This window comes from Barbus barbus (assembly GCF_936440315.1).
Source record: "Barbus barbus genome assembly, chromosome: 26".
NCBI lineage: Eukaryota > Metazoa > Chordata > Actinopteri > Cypriniformes > Cyprinidae > Barbus > Barbus barbus.
The window spans coordinates 9,361,436-9,379,904 of NC_136754.1; the positions used below are offsets into that span (position 1 = coordinate 9,361,436).

The 18,469-nt window shown below is 37.1% G+C and overlaps 1 protein-coding gene across 1 annotated transcript in view; it reads right to left on the reverse strand.

The window, feature by feature from the left end:
• Positions 1 to 3,338: 3,338 nt before the first annotated feature.
• The window catches only part of LOC306845618 (telomerase protein component 1-like), a 47,935-nt gene continuing 32,804 nt past the window's right edge, over positions 3,339 to 18,469 (reverse strand). Inside the window, exons 35-56 of the mRNA XM_079378523.1 lie at positions 15,856 to 15,976; positions 15,623 to 15,747; positions 15,444 to 15,543; positions 15,197 to 15,352; positions 14,917 to 15,129; positions 14,750 to 14,806; positions 13,934 to 14,072; positions 13,612 to 13,842; positions 12,277 to 12,434; positions 12,076 to 12,183; positions 11,877 to 11,981; positions 11,571 to 11,700; positions 11,394 to 11,479; positions 10,506 to 10,641; positions 10,236 to 10,366; positions 8,892 to 9,013; positions 6,530 to 6,667; positions 6,279 to 6,378; positions 5,867 to 6,185; positions 4,041 to 4,123; positions 3,844 to 3,948; positions 3,339 to 3,753 (exon numbers count right to left, since the gene is read on the reverse strand). Coding sequence (XP_079234649.1) covers positions 3,634 to 3,753; positions 3,844 to 3,948; positions 4,041 to 4,123; positions 5,867 to 6,185; positions 6,279 to 6,378; positions 6,530 to 6,667; positions 8,892 to 9,013; positions 10,236 to 10,366; positions 10,506 to 10,641; positions 11,394 to 11,479; positions 11,571 to 11,700; positions 11,877 to 11,981; positions 12,076 to 12,183; positions 12,277 to 12,434; positions 13,612 to 13,842; positions 13,934 to 14,072; positions 14,750 to 14,806; positions 14,917 to 15,129; positions 15,197 to 15,352; positions 15,444 to 15,543; positions 15,623 to 15,747; positions 15,856 to 15,976 — 2,983 coding nt within the window. The 3' untranslated portion in view covers positions 3,339 to 3,633. The remainder of the gene's footprint in view (positions 3,754 to 3,843; positions 3,949 to 4,040; positions 4,124 to 5,866; positions 6,186 to 6,278; positions 6,379 to 6,529; positions 6,668 to 8,891; positions 9,014 to 10,235; positions 10,367 to 10,505; positions 10,642 to 11,393; positions 11,480 to 11,570; positions 11,701 to 11,876; positions 11,982 to 12,075; positions 12,184 to 12,276; positions 12,435 to 13,611; positions 13,843 to 13,933; positions 14,073 to 14,749; positions 14,807 to 14,916; positions 15,130 to 15,196; positions 15,353 to 15,443; positions 15,544 to 15,622; positions 15,748 to 15,855; positions 15,977 to 18,469) is intronic.

Sequence of the window (18,469 nt, forward strand, 5' to 3'; positions counted from 1 at the left end):
GTAGTTGAGCTGGCGCCAGCCCTGATCACCTTTGTGTGCCACTACCGTAATGAACCGAATATAGATGCATTACCAAAGGTTGGTGAAGGCGTTCAATATGCGTTCTTGTGTAACGTCGTTAGTCGTTGTTCCTTTTATTAAATACATGACTCATAAGCAAACATAAATCAATGAAATTATGAAAGCAAAGCTTTTCAATCTTATATGTATATATAAAAAAATCATACATCTAATTCATTATTTATCTTTTCCAGCAGCAAAGATGTCTGAACATCTTTACTTTTGTTCTGTATTGAGATTAAAGAAACATTAAAGATCTTTAAATCAGTGGAAAACAGTCTACCATTTGGTAAAGTTGACATGTATTTTGCTTTATAGTAGGCCTATATTTATCAAAAATAAACGGTGAATTTTGGGTAAAAAAATATTTTGTAAAAGTACAACTGAAAATAAGAGTAAGATTATCTCTGACTTCTCTTTATAAAAACACATAATGGCGAATACCCTTCTTTCTTCTTTTGGCTCCAATTAGGGGCCACCACAGTGGATATTACAGGTGCATGTCAATAAATTAGAATTTCATGGAAAAGTTAATTTATTTCAGTAATTCAACTCAAATTGTGAAACTCGTGTATTAAATACATTCACTGCACACAGACTGAAGTAGTTTAAGTCTTTGGATCTCAACAAATTAGAATACTTCATAAGACCAATAAAAAAAAAAAAAACATTTTTTTTTTTTTTACCTTAGCAATGACCCTCTGTGACTTACCCTCTTTGTGGAGGGCGTCAATGTTTGTCTTCTGGATCATTGCCAAGTCAGCAGTCTTCCTCATTGTGGTTTCAAAAAACAAGAGATACCTGGAATTTATAGGGATGGTCATTAATTGAAACTCAAATGTAAATATTCTAATATTTTGAGATACTGATTTTTGACTTTCATTAGCTGTAAGCTCTAATCATCAAAATTAAAACAAAAAAACTTTTGAAATGTTTTATTTTACATGCAATGAATCTAAAATATATGAAAGTTTCACTTTTTGAAATAACTTACAAGAAAAAATGAACTTTTTCACGACATTCTAATTTATTGAGATGCACCTGTATGTCTCCATTTTGTCTTCCTCCATCACACCAATCATCCGCATGTCCTCCATCAACCACATCCATGAACCTCCTTTTTGGTCTTCCTGTTCTTCTCCTCCTGTCCAGTGGCTCCATCCTCAACACTCTTCCCCCAACATACCCCACATCCTTCCTCAGCACATGCCCAAGCCATCTTAATCTCACCTCTCTCACTTTGTCTACAAACTCTCCTAACTGTGCTTTCACTCTAATATGCTCATTTCTGATCCTGCCCATTCTCGTCACTCCCAAAGAAAATCTCAGCATTCTCAACTCTGTCTCCAAGCCATACAACATAGCTGGTCACACAACCATCTTGTAAACTTTCACTCTTGCAAGGCACCCTTCTATCACAAATCACTCCTGACACTCTTCTCATAGGCATCTCCATGCCTCCACTGGTGTGTCACCTGGGCCAACCGCCTTTCCACTCTTCATCCTTTTTTTTCACGGCTGCCCTCACTTCATCCTCACGAATCCCCTGCACTTCCTGATTCATTAATTCCACATCATCCAACCTTCTCTCTCTTCCATTTCCAACATCCGGCAGTTCCTCAAAATACTCCTTCCACACTTGCCAGCACATTTCTAACTGCATCCTTTATCACCCTAACCAAGTAACTTCCTAGCTGTCTCTCTCACCACTTCTGCAGTGGTCGCCCAGTTGTTCAAGTACTTCTTCACCACCACCTAATTCTCTTACATGCTGATTTGCTAATTGCAATACATTACCTAATACCTAACCACTTGTTTAACTTGTATTCCAGATATACTGGATTTACTGCCGTAATCTCACTCTTATACTGATTCAGTGATAGACCTGAGGCCTCAGAAAATAACTTCCAGAATAATAGGGAGTTGATCATGGCTCTTTGGAAATATGCAAGTGTCATCAGTGAGTTGACTAATAGTTAAAGTGAAATATCCAATCTCAATGGCATTAACTGGGGAGCAATGTACAATGTAAATATTTAAAATTTATTTTTTTATTTTATTTTAATAAAAATAAAAAATGGAAATAGGGCATCCCTGTCTAATGTCTCTCTGAACCACAAAACAAGAAGTACCACCACTGGACAAAGATACATTACTTGATATATTATTATAAAATGTGTGCATCATATTTGTAAAGGCTGGCACAAAACCAAAATGATTGAGGGCCTGAAATATGAAATTGGGCTCAACGGTATCAAACACCTTATAAAAATCTAAAAACAAAGTAAGAGCTTCTTCATTTACTAGTTCTGAGTAGTGTAAAAGGTCTAACGCCAGTCGAATATTATCTAAAATATTTCTTCCACTCATAAATCCTGATTGGGTGACAGATATAAGTTGACCAAGTTTGGAGTCTCTCTAGCGCCACCAATAGCTCAAAGCAAAAAATTCTGGAAGCAAAATTCGATTTTCCTTTAATTCCTTGGCTCATAAATCCTGATTGGGTGACAGATATAATTTCCTCCAAACATGGTTTTAATCTAGTGGTATATAGAGATGCTAATAATTTATAATCTGAATTGAGCAGTATTCAGATTAGGTGCCAATTATCTAAGTGCAAAATGTCTTTATTAGGGGCCATGCTGAATTTGTTTTTATGGAATTCAAGTTGATTAGTCAAAACGTTATCGAAAAACGATTTTGAAAAAAAGAGCATGTCAAATTTGACAGCGCTTTAGCGTAGTCAAACCAAACTTGGTGTATGTTATAAAAACCATGACCTGCACAGTTTCGGCCCAGCTTAATTTAGTTGTCAGGAAATGTGAAAAATGGCTATTTTAGCTATATTTTACCTAACCTCATTATATTCGGAGCAGCATGTCGAGTCAAATGGTACCCAATTTTCCCATGCCGGCCATTTTGGAGATCAACCATTTTACATTATTTAAACAAATGCTATATTTTACAAATGCATTGGTATTCGGCACCATGCCCTGAAGGTACTCAAAAGGTTTTATGGCAAAATTATAACGAAATTTAAAAAAAAAAAGGCTAATGATGTTTGACTAATTTTGTCTATTGTCATCTTGATAGATTCCTTGGGTCATGCCGAGAACATTGATACCAATTATGCCATAGTCGGTCAATCTTTCTGTCAGCAATTTAGATTTATGCTGAAACCCTACTTTTTCTAACTTCTAGACCTTTGGTCTGATTTCCACCAAATTTGGCTCATATCATCTGATCATGTTGGCAAAGAATAAAATGAAATTCAAGTTGATAGGTGAAATGGTTTTTATTTACCGCATTAACAAATTTGATGGCAGGATGCAAAACTGCATCTGAGGCTGTATCGCTGCAATTTATTTAATGAAATCAACACAAATATTCTTCATATCATGGCTTAGTTTAAGACAATAGTATCATTAGTGCAACATGCTTCATGAGTGTAAAATAAAATGAAAATGTGCAGAATGCAACATTACAGCTAATTGAATAAAAGATTAAAGATTACGAATGTATGAATAATGACATGCAACAAGTGACTGTGTCCTTTGACTGATGTTCAGGAAATCAACCTTTCCAAGACAGGAAGTACAGCTGACCCTGCGCATCACCACAAACAAATTCCTTGGGGTCACATGGGTTCACCTCCAGCACCTTGACAGGGCCTCCACACACAAACATGCCCACCTGTGAAATATAGAAACCGAGTGAGAAACAGAGAGCAGGTGAAATAAACACTGGTATACACACTGTGCATAAAAGCAAGAATAAAAATACCTGTTTCTTAGTTCGTCTGTCCCACAGTTTGACGGTTCTGTCATGAGACGCTGAGATGATGAGGCTGTCTGTAAGCCGCAGTACACTCACTTTGTCTGTGTGTGCCTACAGACCAGTCACACAAACCATTTATCAGAAACACATGACTGCATGATTGACATATGATCATATCTATGAGAGAATGTAAGGATACTTGCCGGTCTTCTTGGAGTCCAGGTGGAAAGATTAGGAGGCTGATTGAACCACAGGTTCCCTTTACAATCACCACACACAAAAAAGTCTGTAGAAAAAAACAACAACAACAACATGTCTTAAAACAACGAAACTGCAGTGAATCAGTATCAGTCAAGAGCAGTTCACATGATCACTAGAGGAGAGGTTAATAGGTCATTGTTTTTTTTCTAAATAGAACATTTTCTTTTTTATGGAATATAAGAGTTTTTATTATAAATTACACAGCACTGTATCTTGAAAGAAATAGTCTAATATTACCTAATAAAAAATAAAAAACTTTCCATCATATAATTATTTCACAAAATAAGAATGAAGGTTTATTCAAATTATATATGTATCAGTTTTAATACACTTAAAATAACAAAAACTTTTCACGACAAAAATAAGTATTCAAATGTGTCATTTAATTTACAATTTGCAAAGGAGTTGAAAAATATGCACTACGTTTTATAAAATTTTTATTTATTTTTTCAAACAAAATCTACATTTTTGTTGCTGTTTGTATGTTGTAAAACACCATCAGATGCAGCAGAACACATTTGGGTCATATTTGCATTTTCAACTGTCACTGGTCATAATTCTAACCTTGAAATCAGAATTAGGCATAAAATAATGCGTGTAAAACAGCTTTAAATGAAACAAACAGTTGTAAACTGGCTCAGAGTCAGAGAAAGATAAGAATCGTGTGGCAGTTTTACTGGTGATGTTTGTCAGAAGCTAAAATCCTACAAAATGCCCATATTTTGTGAAAAAGAGTGACATGATGCAAGAGCAAAACAGGCACTATTTTTGGAATCAGCATTTCAGAACTAGTAAGAAACAAATATTGGATTTCATTCATCAAATATGATGCCATTTACCTGTGCACAACTGTATTATGACTAAACTATATTCGGACTAAATATTTAGAATTTATTTAAAGGGGTCATATGACGTTGTTAAAAAGAACATTATTTTGTGTATTTGGTGTAATGCAATGTGTTTATGCGGTTCAAGGTTCAAAAAACATTATTTTCCACATACATTATTGTTGCTCCTCTATGCCCCGCCTTTCTGAAACGCGTCGATTTTTACAAAGCTCATCATTCTGAGAAGCGAGGCATGCTCTGATTGGCCAGCTATCCAGTGCGTTGTGATTGGCCGAATACCTCAAGGGTGAGACTGTCCTTGCAAAGTTGGAATTGCCCCACTTTATATAAACAGCCTTTGTGCAAGCCAGCATTGTAGGCTACTCTTGCAGAATCAGGAAACAGTCCTCTGTAAAATGCGCTGCACAGTGCACACAGTCTAATATTTGGGTTGAACTGTTCTGGAACAGTGTTGTAAATACAACTTAACCACTGATTTCTAGTTGTGTCCTCTTTTGGAAGCCCAAACAAAGTACTTTCACTTTCACAACGAAATACTACAGCCAGAATAATAGTTCCGCCTTCTTTCATTGCGTATACGTTTGGGCGGTGTTTTGCAAATCTCCCCACACAGTGACGTAGACATGTGGGGGCGTGTTTAAATGAGCTGTTTTAGGGGGGCGTGGCAGAGTCTTAACTTTTATAAAGAATATCTCTTTGGTTTTGAGACTTTAGCCTTTGCAACTTCAGGGATCTCATCTCTGCACAAACAGCTTGTAACACTCCAAAGAGAAAGGAAAACTTGAAAATCGCATCATATGACCCCTTTAAGTTTAATATTGTTCATAGAGGGAAAAAAGTTACAAGTGCACTTAACTCTCATGTTTTTTAGACGTCCTGACAAATCAATTCTTTAATTCAGTACATTAAAACAGGAATACCGTTCTGCACTTCTGCAGCTGTGATCCAGGTGCTGATCTGAGATTGCCTCTGGATTGCAATTTGCCTCTCCCTCCGCTGTTCCTCACTCAGCTTCTCCTGCTGTTCCTCCTCTTCCTGCTGTTCCTTCTCCTCCAGCTGCTCCTCCTCCTCCTGCTTCTCCTCCTGTAGCTGCAGCTGCTTCTCCTCCTCCTCCTGCTGCTCCTTCTCCTTCTCCTCCATATTCTGAACTCTTTCCTCTTCTTCCTCCAAGTAATCTGGCCTCTGGCCTACTGCATCTTCACAAAAGGTTATGTCAGACCCACTTGGATTCACAGACAACTGGAAGACATCATTTCAGATCATTTCAGATTATTATAACAGTTTTCACTGTCAATGTCAATATCACACAATAATGACAGATGATGAACTTACAATGAGGCCAATGTACAGAGCGCCCTGTTTCTGACCAAACAGCCAAAAACTCTTGTTATCATTCGCCATCACACCGAGAGGACGTACCTCATTTGCCCAGCTACAATGAAACACACATAATGTACATTTACTATGTATTACCCAGTGAAGGAATGTTATTATTTTCTATGCACTTGCCAACTTGCATGGAAAACTGCTTAACAGAGGAGTGTGGGACAGCTTTTATTTGTATAAAAAATATGCTTATTTACCGAATAACTTCTTTGAATTCGTCTTTAGTAGAGACCACGTCAATGATTTTTCCATCCGAACATACTCCAAACAGGCTGCCACAGTAGAACAAAAAGCTCACAGGAGACTTCACTTTGTATGAAGACACCTTATCGAGCCTGGAACAAAATAAAATAATAACTGATAATTAGCAGATATTAAAAATCTATAATATTTTGTTTAAATAAATGTAAAATAAAACACCCAAAAAATCAATCGTTTTAAATTTTAGTGAAATGTAAAGTGAATTTAGAACATTATGACAACATTAAAAATGGATATTCATTTTGAGATTAATTAAAGATTACATTTAACAATATAAATAAATGATAAATAAATTGTAATAATAAATTATTAGAAGTTTTTAGATTAAGTTAATCCTAAAATGATCCAATCCAAAAATCACAAATATTATTATGAAATAAATAACATTATTATGCTTGTAATTACACTACTGAAATGAAATGCATTTTCAAGGGCAAGCATATATATATATATATATATATATATATATATATATGCATTTTCAAGGGCAAGCATATATATATATATATATATATATATATATATATATATATATATATATATATATATGCTTGCCCTTGAAAATGCATTTCATTTCAGTAGTGTAATTACAAGCATAATAATGTTATTTATTTATATACTGTATATATATATATATACACACACACATATATACATATACAGTGCCCTCCATAAGTATTGGAACAGTAAAGACAAAATTGCTCTGTTGGCTGTGGAGTCAAGACATTTGCAAATATGATTAAAAGATGAATATGAGACAAAACTACAGAATGCCACATTTTATTATTAGCCGTTTCAACACATACATGTTTTACCAAATAAAAAGAACAGCACTTTTAGAGTTCATCCCACTCATTGATATAAGCATAAGTATTGGGACAGTTGAACATAAGGCAGATATCAAAGATTAATAGCTATTATTTAGTTGCAGATCCCTTGCGCACAATCACAGCAGTGAGTCTGAGATAGACATCACCAGACTCTTGGTCTCATCCTTTGAAACACTTTTCCCAGCCTTTAATGCAGCCAATTCCAATTGTTGCTTGTTTTGGGGAGTTTCTGCCTTTACTCTCCTCTTCAGCTGGTGAAATTCATGTTCAATCGGATTTAAATCTGGAGATTGACTTGGGCAATCTAAGACTTTCCATTTCTTTGCCCTTATAAATTCCTTGACTGAACTGGCAGGGTGTTTTGGATCATTGTCCTGATGCAATATGAAGCACTTTCCAATGAATCTGGTGGCATTTTCTTGAATATTGGTTGGCAAGATGGTTTTGTACCCTTCCAAATTCATTCTGCTACTGTCATCATACATTAAGTCATCAGTAAAGTTGAGAGGGCCTGTTCCAGAGGCAGCCATGCATGCCCCTGCCATGACACCACCTCCACCATGCTTTACAGATGAGGCTGTATGCTTGGGATCATTTGCAGTTCCCTTTTTTTTCCACATTATTATCTATCTCTAATCTTGCCTTTCTATTTTTGGTGCTGGTCAGAGGTTTGCATCTTGCTGTGTAGCATCTGTAATTCTGTGTCAAAGTCTCCTGAGGACAGTAGATTGTCAGAGCATCACCCCAGCTTTCTGGAAGTTGTTGGTGATTTTACAGACATGTCTTTTATGGTTCATTTTCACAGCTTTTATGATTTGTCTGTCATCAACTACTGTTGTTTTCTCAGCCGATCACGTCGTTGTTGGTTGCTGGTGTCGCTGGTGGTTTCCAAACTCTTGATTTCTCCATGCCCTTTGTTTTTGCTAGAGCTCTAATTGACTTCCTCTTTTCTTTTAGCATCCAAATTGCTTGCTTTTCTCTCAAAGTCAGCTCCCTCATCTCCATCCTGGTTTGTGTGTGTCATCATCGAATGCAAGATTCAGAATACAGAAGTAATGGATATAAATGATACGACACATTCCCTGCTTTTAATATCTGAAGAAGTAATGCAACAGGACACAGCTGATCACTTAGAAAGACCTGTGAGGCAACTGTCCCAATACTTATGCTCACATCAGATAGGGTGATGAAACGTTAAAAGTGCTGAACTTCTTAGCTGGTAAAACATCTATGTGTTGAATCACCCAATAATAAAATGTGACATTCTGCAGTTTTGTCTCATATTCATCTTTTAACCATATTTGTAAATGTCTTGACTCCACAGCCAACAGAGCTATTTTGTCTTTAATGTTCCAATACTTTTGGAGGGCACTGTATATACACACACTATTGGTTTAAAATGGCAAAATTTGGGCCCAAGTTAGCAGAACTGAAGTATGGAAGTGAAAAACAGTTAAAAAATCATTACCCCACAATGCACTTCTTGGTATCCTGCTCCATCTTCCAGATATATACAGAGCAGTCGCTGCAACTCACCGCCAGCTCATTGTCCGGCATCCCAGTGACTGCACATAAGCTGCCATCACTGACCTTCAACACACACAGAGGCGTTCACTCTGACATTTCCAACTGAAAGAGTTTAAAGAGCACTCACACTGTACAACCCGAATTCCGGAAATGTTGGGACATTTTTTAAATTTGAATAAAATGAAAACTAAAAGACTTTCAAATCACATGAGCCAATATTTTATTCACAATAGAACATATAGAACATAACAAATGTTTAAACAGAGAAATTTTACACTTTTATCCACTAAATGAGCTCATTTCAAATTTTATGCCTGCTACAGGTCTCAAAAAAGTTGGCACAGGGGCAACAAAGGGCTGAAAAGCAAGACATTTTGAAAAGATAAAGCTGGGAGAACATCTAGCAACTAATTAAGTTAATTAACATCAGGTCTGTAATATGATTCGCTATAAAAGGGATCTCTTAGAGAGGCAAAGTCTCTCGGAAGTAAAGATGGACAGAGGTTCTCAAATCTGTGAAAGAGTGTGTAAAGAGATTGTGGAATACTTTAAAATCAATGTTCCTTAACGTCAAATTGCAAAGGTTTTGCAAATCTCATCATCTACAGTGCATAACATCAAAAGATTCAGAGAAACTGGAGAAATCTCTGTGTGTAAGGGACCTTTGTTGGATGCACGTGGTCTTCGGGCCCTCAGATGACACTGCATCACTCATCGGTATGATTCTGTCATTGATATTACTAAATGGGCCCAGGAATACTCCCAGACACCACTGTCGGTAAACACAATCCGCCGTGCCATCTGCAGATGGCAACTAAAGCTCTATCATGCAAAAAGGAAGCCAAATGTGAACATGGTCCAGAAGTGCTGTCGTGTCCTGTGGGCCAAGGCTCATTTCAGACGAGTCCAAATTTGACATTCTTGTTGGAAATCACGGACACCATGTCCTCCGGGCTAAAGACGAGGGAGACCTTCCTGCGTGTTATCAGTGTTCAGTTCAAAAGCCAGCATCTCTGATGGTATGGGGGTGCATAAGTGCATACGGTAAGGGCAACTTGCGTGTTTTGGATGCATTTTGTACACAAAACTTTAAAATTTCTCAGTTTAAACATTTGTTATGTTCTCTGTGTTCTATTTTGAATAAAATATTAGCTGATGTGATTTGAATGTCTTTTAGTTTTCATTTTATTCTAATAAAAAAAATGTCCCAACATTTCCAGAATTCAGGCTGTATTTTTGATAACCGATTAACAAATAATAATGTTAATTCTCAACCCATGATTACCTTCTTCCAGTAAACCATTGAATTTTGATGCCATATCTCTAATCTGCCTTTGTCATAACCACACACCATGAGATCATCAGTACCCAGGAAGCACACAGCTCTGACACTGCCCTTCTGGCAGCGAGGGGTTTCTGTGGATGAATTTATATCAAAAAGTTAAGTTATTAATACCAATCAAATGCTATATTTGGATGCACTGCTATAGCTTCACAAGAAAAAAAGTGATTTTTGCATCAAATTAGATTATGTTTTTTTGACCATTTGCTGTACCCATTGCTGTGGTAAAGCTCCATGACCTGAGGGAGCGATCCAATGAGACAGTGAAGAAGTCCGGCAGTCCGACCTCTTTGCACACTAAAGACTGGATTTCTGCACTGTGACCGTGCAGAGTGTTGTGATGCTGTACCTATGAAAACAATTTTGAGAATAATAAGGAATGCACTGAATCTGATATTACAATTCTGACTGATACGGATATGACAACAATTATTTTAATTTTATGGCCGGTAACAACAAATGGTGAATATCAAATTCTCTATTATATTGTCTAAAAAAATAAATAAAAAAAACTTACATTTTAGAAGTGAATTAAGCATCAGATCATAATGTACAGTATGAAAATGGATTCCTTTTCATATTTGCTGAAGATTAAATTTAGCAGTATTATTAAACTACTAGTGTTATTCAAAGATTAACGGTAAGTGAGCATTTAATGACAGCAAATTCTCAAGGAAAAACCATTTATACACTTAATGTAAATGAAGTTGCTCCTGTTGTAACAGCTGTGGTTTGTATGTTAATTAAGTTCAGACACCCCTTTGTCTGAGATGGTTCTCTGTGTCCCACACCTGCTCCCATTCTACAATTGGTCACCATTTGCTCAGGATGTGATTATCCCAAATGGCCTAGGAACAACATAACTGTTGACTTTCTTCTTCTCTAAAATAATTAAGCCATTTTGGGAAATAAGCATGATCAAACATATATTGTGGAGTGGAATCTGGGTCGGAGCAAACTATAGATTCTTACAATAGCATCAATATATTATGCATGTCTAGACTTAATCTATGGAAATTGTTTTAAATATCTGATTTGCAATTAATATTTATTTTTAAAATTATGTAATTAAACTATTAATGAAAAAAATGTAGTCGTTACCTGCAGTGGATGCCAGAGTTTAACAGTTCCATCTTCTGATGCTGAAGCTACCAATAAGTCTTCTGGTTTTAAATTATTTTCCAGATCTGTGTGCAAAAAATGGTTTTGCAAGATACATATCTATATTTCGATATCAAATAGCTATTTGTGTACACATGTGTGTATTAGTCACTGTACCTGGCTGAGAGACAACAGTGCAGTGATGGAGACATGACTTGTGGGCCTGGATCCTGGTGATTTCTATCCCTGATTCCCACTTCCAAACCATCAGCATTCCATCTGTAGAGCCTGCCATCACATGGTCCTCCTAAAGACATTAAAAAGTACATGAATATTAACAGGTTCCACTTCTGTAGTGAAGTGAAGTGACCAAGTGGCCAAGTATGGTGACCCATACTCTGCATTTAACCCCCTCCGACTCTCTATCCATTAGGCCACAACTGCCACCATGTATGTCTTTGCAACATGGCACAACTGTCTTACCCAACAGCACAATGTGCTCAGAGATGAACTAGAGAGGATCTCTCTCAGCAAATGTCCTGTCTGGATATCCCACATCCGCAGTTTACAGTCACTGGAGCAGCTGAGCTGAGGTGTGAGAGAGGTTTTGTATTCAGTTACAGACACAAAGTCAGATGTTGATGAAATGAATTAAACAGCACTTTGTAAATGTCTTTCTCACCACAGCAGATGATGTCCAGGCACATCCTGTAATCCAGTCTCCATGGCAATTGGAAATGGATTGGGAAAGAACCGGAGGAGAAGTGTTTACCTTCCATATCATCAAAGCCTATTAGAAAAGATTGTGATTAAACTGAGTGTGACAGAAATTTTGTATTCTCTTCTATTTCTTCCAGTGACAGATGTTGAGTGGAGCAAGTACTTGATCTTTCCCTCCTGACAGCAACTCTTTCCCATCAGGACTGAAAGCGAGACATGTGACCCCTCCATTGTGACCTCTCAGAATACACATCACTTTAGGGTCAATCCAGGGCTTAGAAGTTAAATTATTCTTCAACCACAGAGCAATAGTGAAGTCATCTAAAACAAAATTAAATTTTCAACAGAAAAATTTTAATAAAAAGAAATACAAAAATATTTATGCATTTAGCAGATATAAAATAAAATGCTAAATAGAAAATAAAAACATTTAAATAAAAATATTTAAAATAAAACCTCTAAAAATTTAAATCCATTGTTATAAAAATGGTAACAGTATGAAAATAGATATTCAATTTAAAATATGCTAAAGGTTGCATTTTACACTGTTAAATTACTATTTATAAAGATAAATTTTGAGTTTTAGATGAAAGCAAAGGTAATCTAAATGTAAAAATAGGTTGAAATGAGTATGCAAAAACTAAATATCCATCAATAAATCCATCAACAAATATCATTAGAAGACATGGTGTTAGTTTCCACTGTTATGCTAATGATGCTCTATATTTCTTCATAGGCTGATGAAACATACCAATTCACAAAACTGAATGCATAGTTGATATAAACAAATTGGAGGACTAGAAATTTCATACTACTAAATTCTAAAGAAAAAAGTTTTAATTATTGGACCAAAAACCTCAGCATATAATAAGCTACAATACTGTCTAACACTTGATGGCTTCTCTGTCAAGTCTTCGTCGTCATTTGCAACCTGGGTGTGCTCTTTAATAGCTATCTTTCTTTTGAAAGCTACATTTGTAGCATTTATAAAACAAAATATTGCACAGAACATTTGTGAATATGCACTGTTTCCATCCAACGAGTCAAAGAGAATAAAATAGTCACCTCCTAGATAGACTGGCATTAAATATCACTACAAAGTGTAGGAGAAGCCACTGAATATAATAATTTTCATATACAATACATGACTTGCACCTCAGAGCGAGCAGAAGAAACACAACAAATGCGGTCATTGCTTTCAGAGATGGATGCCTGCTGTTTGGAAATGCAGTTGTGCAAGACCGTTCTTGGAGGCAATTATACAGAAATACTTTGAAGACAGACTTTGCTCGGGCATTTAAGAATGACCATAACAACACTGCAGATGTACTGCTAATTTCTTACAAAACTCTAAATGGTTTAGCTTCTCAGTACCTGAGCAAGCTCTTATGTGATCTCAAAATTCTGGCCAGTTGAATATAAATTGAATATCAAAATCAACTGCATAGTTGCAACTGCATATAAATAAAGGTTTAAAAAATATTTTGTGTGCACTGACCAGACGCAGAAGCCACACAGGTGGAGTTGTGAGCCAGGGCGAGAATTGGTCCCTTCTGCACACCAAAAGATCCTATCAACACAAGATTTTCTGGATTTTCTCCTTGTCTTCCCCAGACCCTGAGACGGTGATCCATGCCCCCCGACAGCAGCAGCTCTGTTTCTTTGGCCTCCATCCACATGAGGCAGAGCATGGACACCGGGAGGTCCTCACTGGACCAAACCTTCTCTCCTACAGCACAAAGCATTTGGGATGAGTTCTGTCCCTGCTCTATATTTATGGAGTTGTAAAGTTTTTTTAAATGGATGTCAATGTTTCTTACCTGAGTTCAAACTGAACATTTTGATACCATCTCCATGGTAACCTACAGCAGCGTATCCAACGGTAACAGCCACGCACAGAGCATTAGCTTCATCTTCATTTCTATGTCTGGCGCGTTTTTGCTGTTGCAATTTTGGTGTCTGCAAATAATAATTAATTAACATAATTTTTAAAGGTGTTCAACTAAAATTATTCTGATTTACTTAAAGAAATGTGAGTGCTTGCAAGGCTGCAATAGAAATGTTGATGTTTTCAAGAAAGTTTAAGCTTTGGTTCTGCAAAAATGAAAAAAAATCAAAGCTGTCTTTGTATTTAAGGAGTGCTATTGTTGGTTTATCACAATCTATATGAAAATAATACAAATGTCATCCATGGGAGATATCCAAATATTAAATTTTAAAACAAGTTTATACCAAAACAAATTAATTACATATAATATTATTGGGGCTGTCAGTCGCATGAAATTTGATATCTATTTACACAACATGCTGATTGATTAATCAATTAATTTTAATGATTAATTTTTACTTGCACATTTATTATTATTTACAAAAGTACATTTTGTATGATTTAATATTTCAAGTATCTTGATTTAAGCTCCTAAATTTCACACTAAATAATAAAGTTAAATTAACAGGCCTAAATGTCACACAAACGTGTACAAGTTTACAAAGATCAACAGAGGCATAAATTATTTACAAAAAAGTAAGTCAAGTGGTTCAGGATGAATTTAGTGCAGAATTTTATATTCATAAATAGTATAAGCAGTAAAAATACTAAAATAAGTAGCAATTCGATTTCAAGAGCATGAAAGTACCTTTTCTTCTCCCAGAACAGTAACAGTTTTCCCAAGACCACCAGACCATACATGAACCTAGACAACAAAAAAGTACTCAATCAGTACTGAGTGTTTTAAGATGCATGGCAGAGTGAATCACTGTAACAAAATCTAAGAACTGACGATTATCAGATCATATTCCTCACCACACTGTCATGTCCGGCGCTCAGCAAGAGGTTTCCTCCCTGCAGGAAGTTTAGTGACTGCGTGGAGCCGCGGTGAGCATGATAACTGCCCACACAAGCAGCTGCTGTCACTGACCAGAGCCGCACTTCTCCTGACAGACAGCCTGAGCACAACATGGAGGAGCAGGGAGAGAAAGACAGACTCCGCACCGAACTCTGATGACCTAACAGAGTCTAAATAGAAGAGAAATAAGTTTTAGTATATAAGGCATAATAACGGATCTTCAGAGTCATTCCTCACCGTAACATTTTTCTGTTCAAGCCAGTTCCACAAACGAACAGCTCCATCCCAGCATCCCACTGCCACGAGCTGACCCTCAAGGTCAAAGTTCACACAGTTCAGGGGGGAGGGATTCATGAGAGAGGCCACTTCTTTGCTCTTCTGCGCTGACCACACCTAAGTACAGCCACATAATTGATGAATACTTCAAAACGCCCACACCACTACATGTAGTTCTGAATTAAACTGATTTTTTTCTTGGTTTTACCTTCAAATTTAAGTCTAGTGAGACAGTAGCAAACAGTTTTTTGTCTGGACTGACATCACATCCTGTGATCTTGTTGGTGTGAGCATTCACGTGGGCAGTTCTCAAAGTGATGGAATATTTTTCACAGGTTAGTTACATTTAATTTATATTTCATGCATGCGAGTCAGAAAAAAAATTACCTGCAACCACTCGCAACATCCCACACCTCCACCTGCCCATCAAACGAGGTTGTTGCCAGAAGCTCCTCCCCAAGGAAGATGCATTTGGAGATGCCATCACCACTGCTCATCAATGACTTCACTTCCTGTTTGCAAATAAATAATGTAAAAAATGCCAACTGTTATTTCCACTGACTTATCTTAAAAATGCTGAAAATCACACCAGAATTCCTTTTTTTATGCTTAACTGTCACCTGTCCAGTCTCTGTATGCAGGAAGTGAATTGTTCCCTCTCCAGTCCCCACTGCTATAAGTTTTCCATCAGGACTCACCACCACACAACTCGGCTCAGAGTGAAAAGTATAAACCAGCTTACTGAGCAGAACAAAAAACAGTATTAAAAAAAATTGTAGACACATTTGAACCTTTGCACATAGTGGTGTCCAAAAAGTCTGTGAAAGGACATTATTAAATTAAATCTAATTCAAACATGAACATTTAATAGATCATTCAAACATGGAAAAAAAATCTGTAAATAAACTATTTTTTGCTTCTTTTTTCTTTTCTTTTTTTTTTTTTTACTGTTTTTATGGTTTTTAAAAATTAAAAAAGGCTTATTAGAAATATTGGAAAATTTTGCATAAGCAAATTTGTGACATCATGTTAAATTCTAAATAGCATAAATACCCATTATTAGATAGCTTAAAAATATTATTTCTACAGGTTCTACAGTATTTCTCCCTGTCAATTTGGGCCCATATTCATGAAAAATCTTAGTGTTAAGATTTGCTCCTAGTAACAAAATTCTAAGAGAATTCTCAGAAATGTGGGTGTTTCCTGTTAAAATTAAAGAAAAGATTCTAGTAGAGATAAAAGTAATTCAGAAAGCTTCTTAACCCTTAAAAGAGGTCTTAAGGTCCAAAATTGTTAGGAGTATGGACAAGGATTTTTAAGACGCTTAAAGTCGGCATGAAATCAAAATTGATTTTTTTTTTTTTTTTATGGAATACTGTAGTGTTTATTATAAGTAATTTATCCGTGCACTTCATTATTTTTTTAAAATTCATGTGCCTTTGTAATCTTTAAATCAAAAACGTTAACCTCCCCTCCCCCTCAAAATGACTCATCTACTCTTCCGGTCACGAGCTATGATCACTCTTTCATTCTCGCGTGCGCGTTGTTAGGCATGTTTTGTGCCGTTGATCGTTCTCGTCGCGTCAACCTCAATAAATAAAATATTTCTTCATGCTAGGGTGTCGGCGGTGAATCCAGTGGAGAGAAATCCCCCATAGAACTAACTGCAAACTGGCATTCAGATCTGCCTCCATTTTGTTAGCAACGCCCCAACTTCCAATGATCCAATCAATTTTCAAAGGATGAAATCAAGTCCCGCCCTCTCATTTCAGATGCCATTTCACTTGGATAGACGTCACAGTAGAGAAAAAAAAGGCAATCGCTACTTCCGTTTCATGCCGACTTTACGAGTTCTGTTTCATTCCTCCTGACCGACAGAGGTGGTGCTAAGCACTAGTAGATTGTCGCTGCGCCAGCTAGACAGGTCGAGACAGTATACCAAAATGGTCATGTGGTGACAAATGGGCGGAGCTTCGAGGAGGCACTTAGAGCAGGGGTGTCAAACTCGGTTCTTGGAGGGCCGCAGCCCTGCAGAGTTTTGTTTCAACCTTGCCCCAACATACAAACCATGTAGTTTTCAAATAAGCCTGAAGGAATTTATTAGCTAGATAGGTGTGTTTAATTAGGGTTGCATCTGAACTTTGCAGGGCTCCGGTCCTCCAGGAACTGAGTTTGACACCCCTGACTTAGAGCTTCTCGGTGCTATCCGGTGGTTTGTGTTCTCTTTCTGCACTGATACGTTTACGGTTCTCCGTTTATTGTATCTCATGCATAAGGATTCTGTGGAACACTCCATGCTTTTCAGTGTTATCCGGTTGCTATCCTTCCCTTTTCACACTGATACGCTGATGGTTCTTCATTGATTGGATCATTTTTTAGAGGTTTTTGCAACACTATGTGGCTCTCGGCACTATCTGGTGGCTAGTGTTTCTCCCCGTTTATCCGCTGACGATCCCTGTTATTTTTGAAGTGATCATGGCGCAGGGTTCTATTGCTACTGGCTTTCCCTTGACATATAAACTGTATCCTAATACTCTCCTTCCTGATGACGGCCATGACGTGTGCCCATCCTGTTTGGGAATTCAGCATTTAAGAGAAGCTTAAATGAGTAGGACTTGGGGATGCAGACTTATAATCTACCACTCGTACTCGGAAGGGTGGTGCATCTGCGACCGCTGGTGCCCCCCATTCAAAGAAGAAAGCAACTTCACATAAAGAACATATGAAGGAAACTTCACTTTCTAAGACTCTGGCTGTTCTCTCATCTAAGATGTCAGAGTTAAAATGCCTCCTTCAGACACTTCAGCCTGTAGTTCCTGTCTCACCTGCAGCTGTTTCACAGGAGGATGAAGAGAGATCAAGCAAGAGAATGGAGGAAGAGCCCTTTAGCTCCTCTTCTCTTTCACGTCATACTGAATATTATGTGCTTCCTACAAGTGCTTCTGACTCTTTTTTTTCCAGGATTATCTGAATGCTGGTGTACAGTCTTTCCCTCAGGAGAATCAGACTGGTTCGCCAAAAGCTAGTGAGGATTCAGTTCATTCAGGCTTAAATCCATCTTCAGTGGATGATACTTTGGCTGTGCTCCAGATGGCAGTTGCTCGCTTAGTGTTGGACAGCTCGCATACACAACCAGCCCAGTTCAATGTCTTCTTCAGACAGGCATTAGCTGGATCTTCCTTTTCTATGCCACCGTGTAAGGATTTTGTGGCAGAATTTTCTAATGCCTTGACA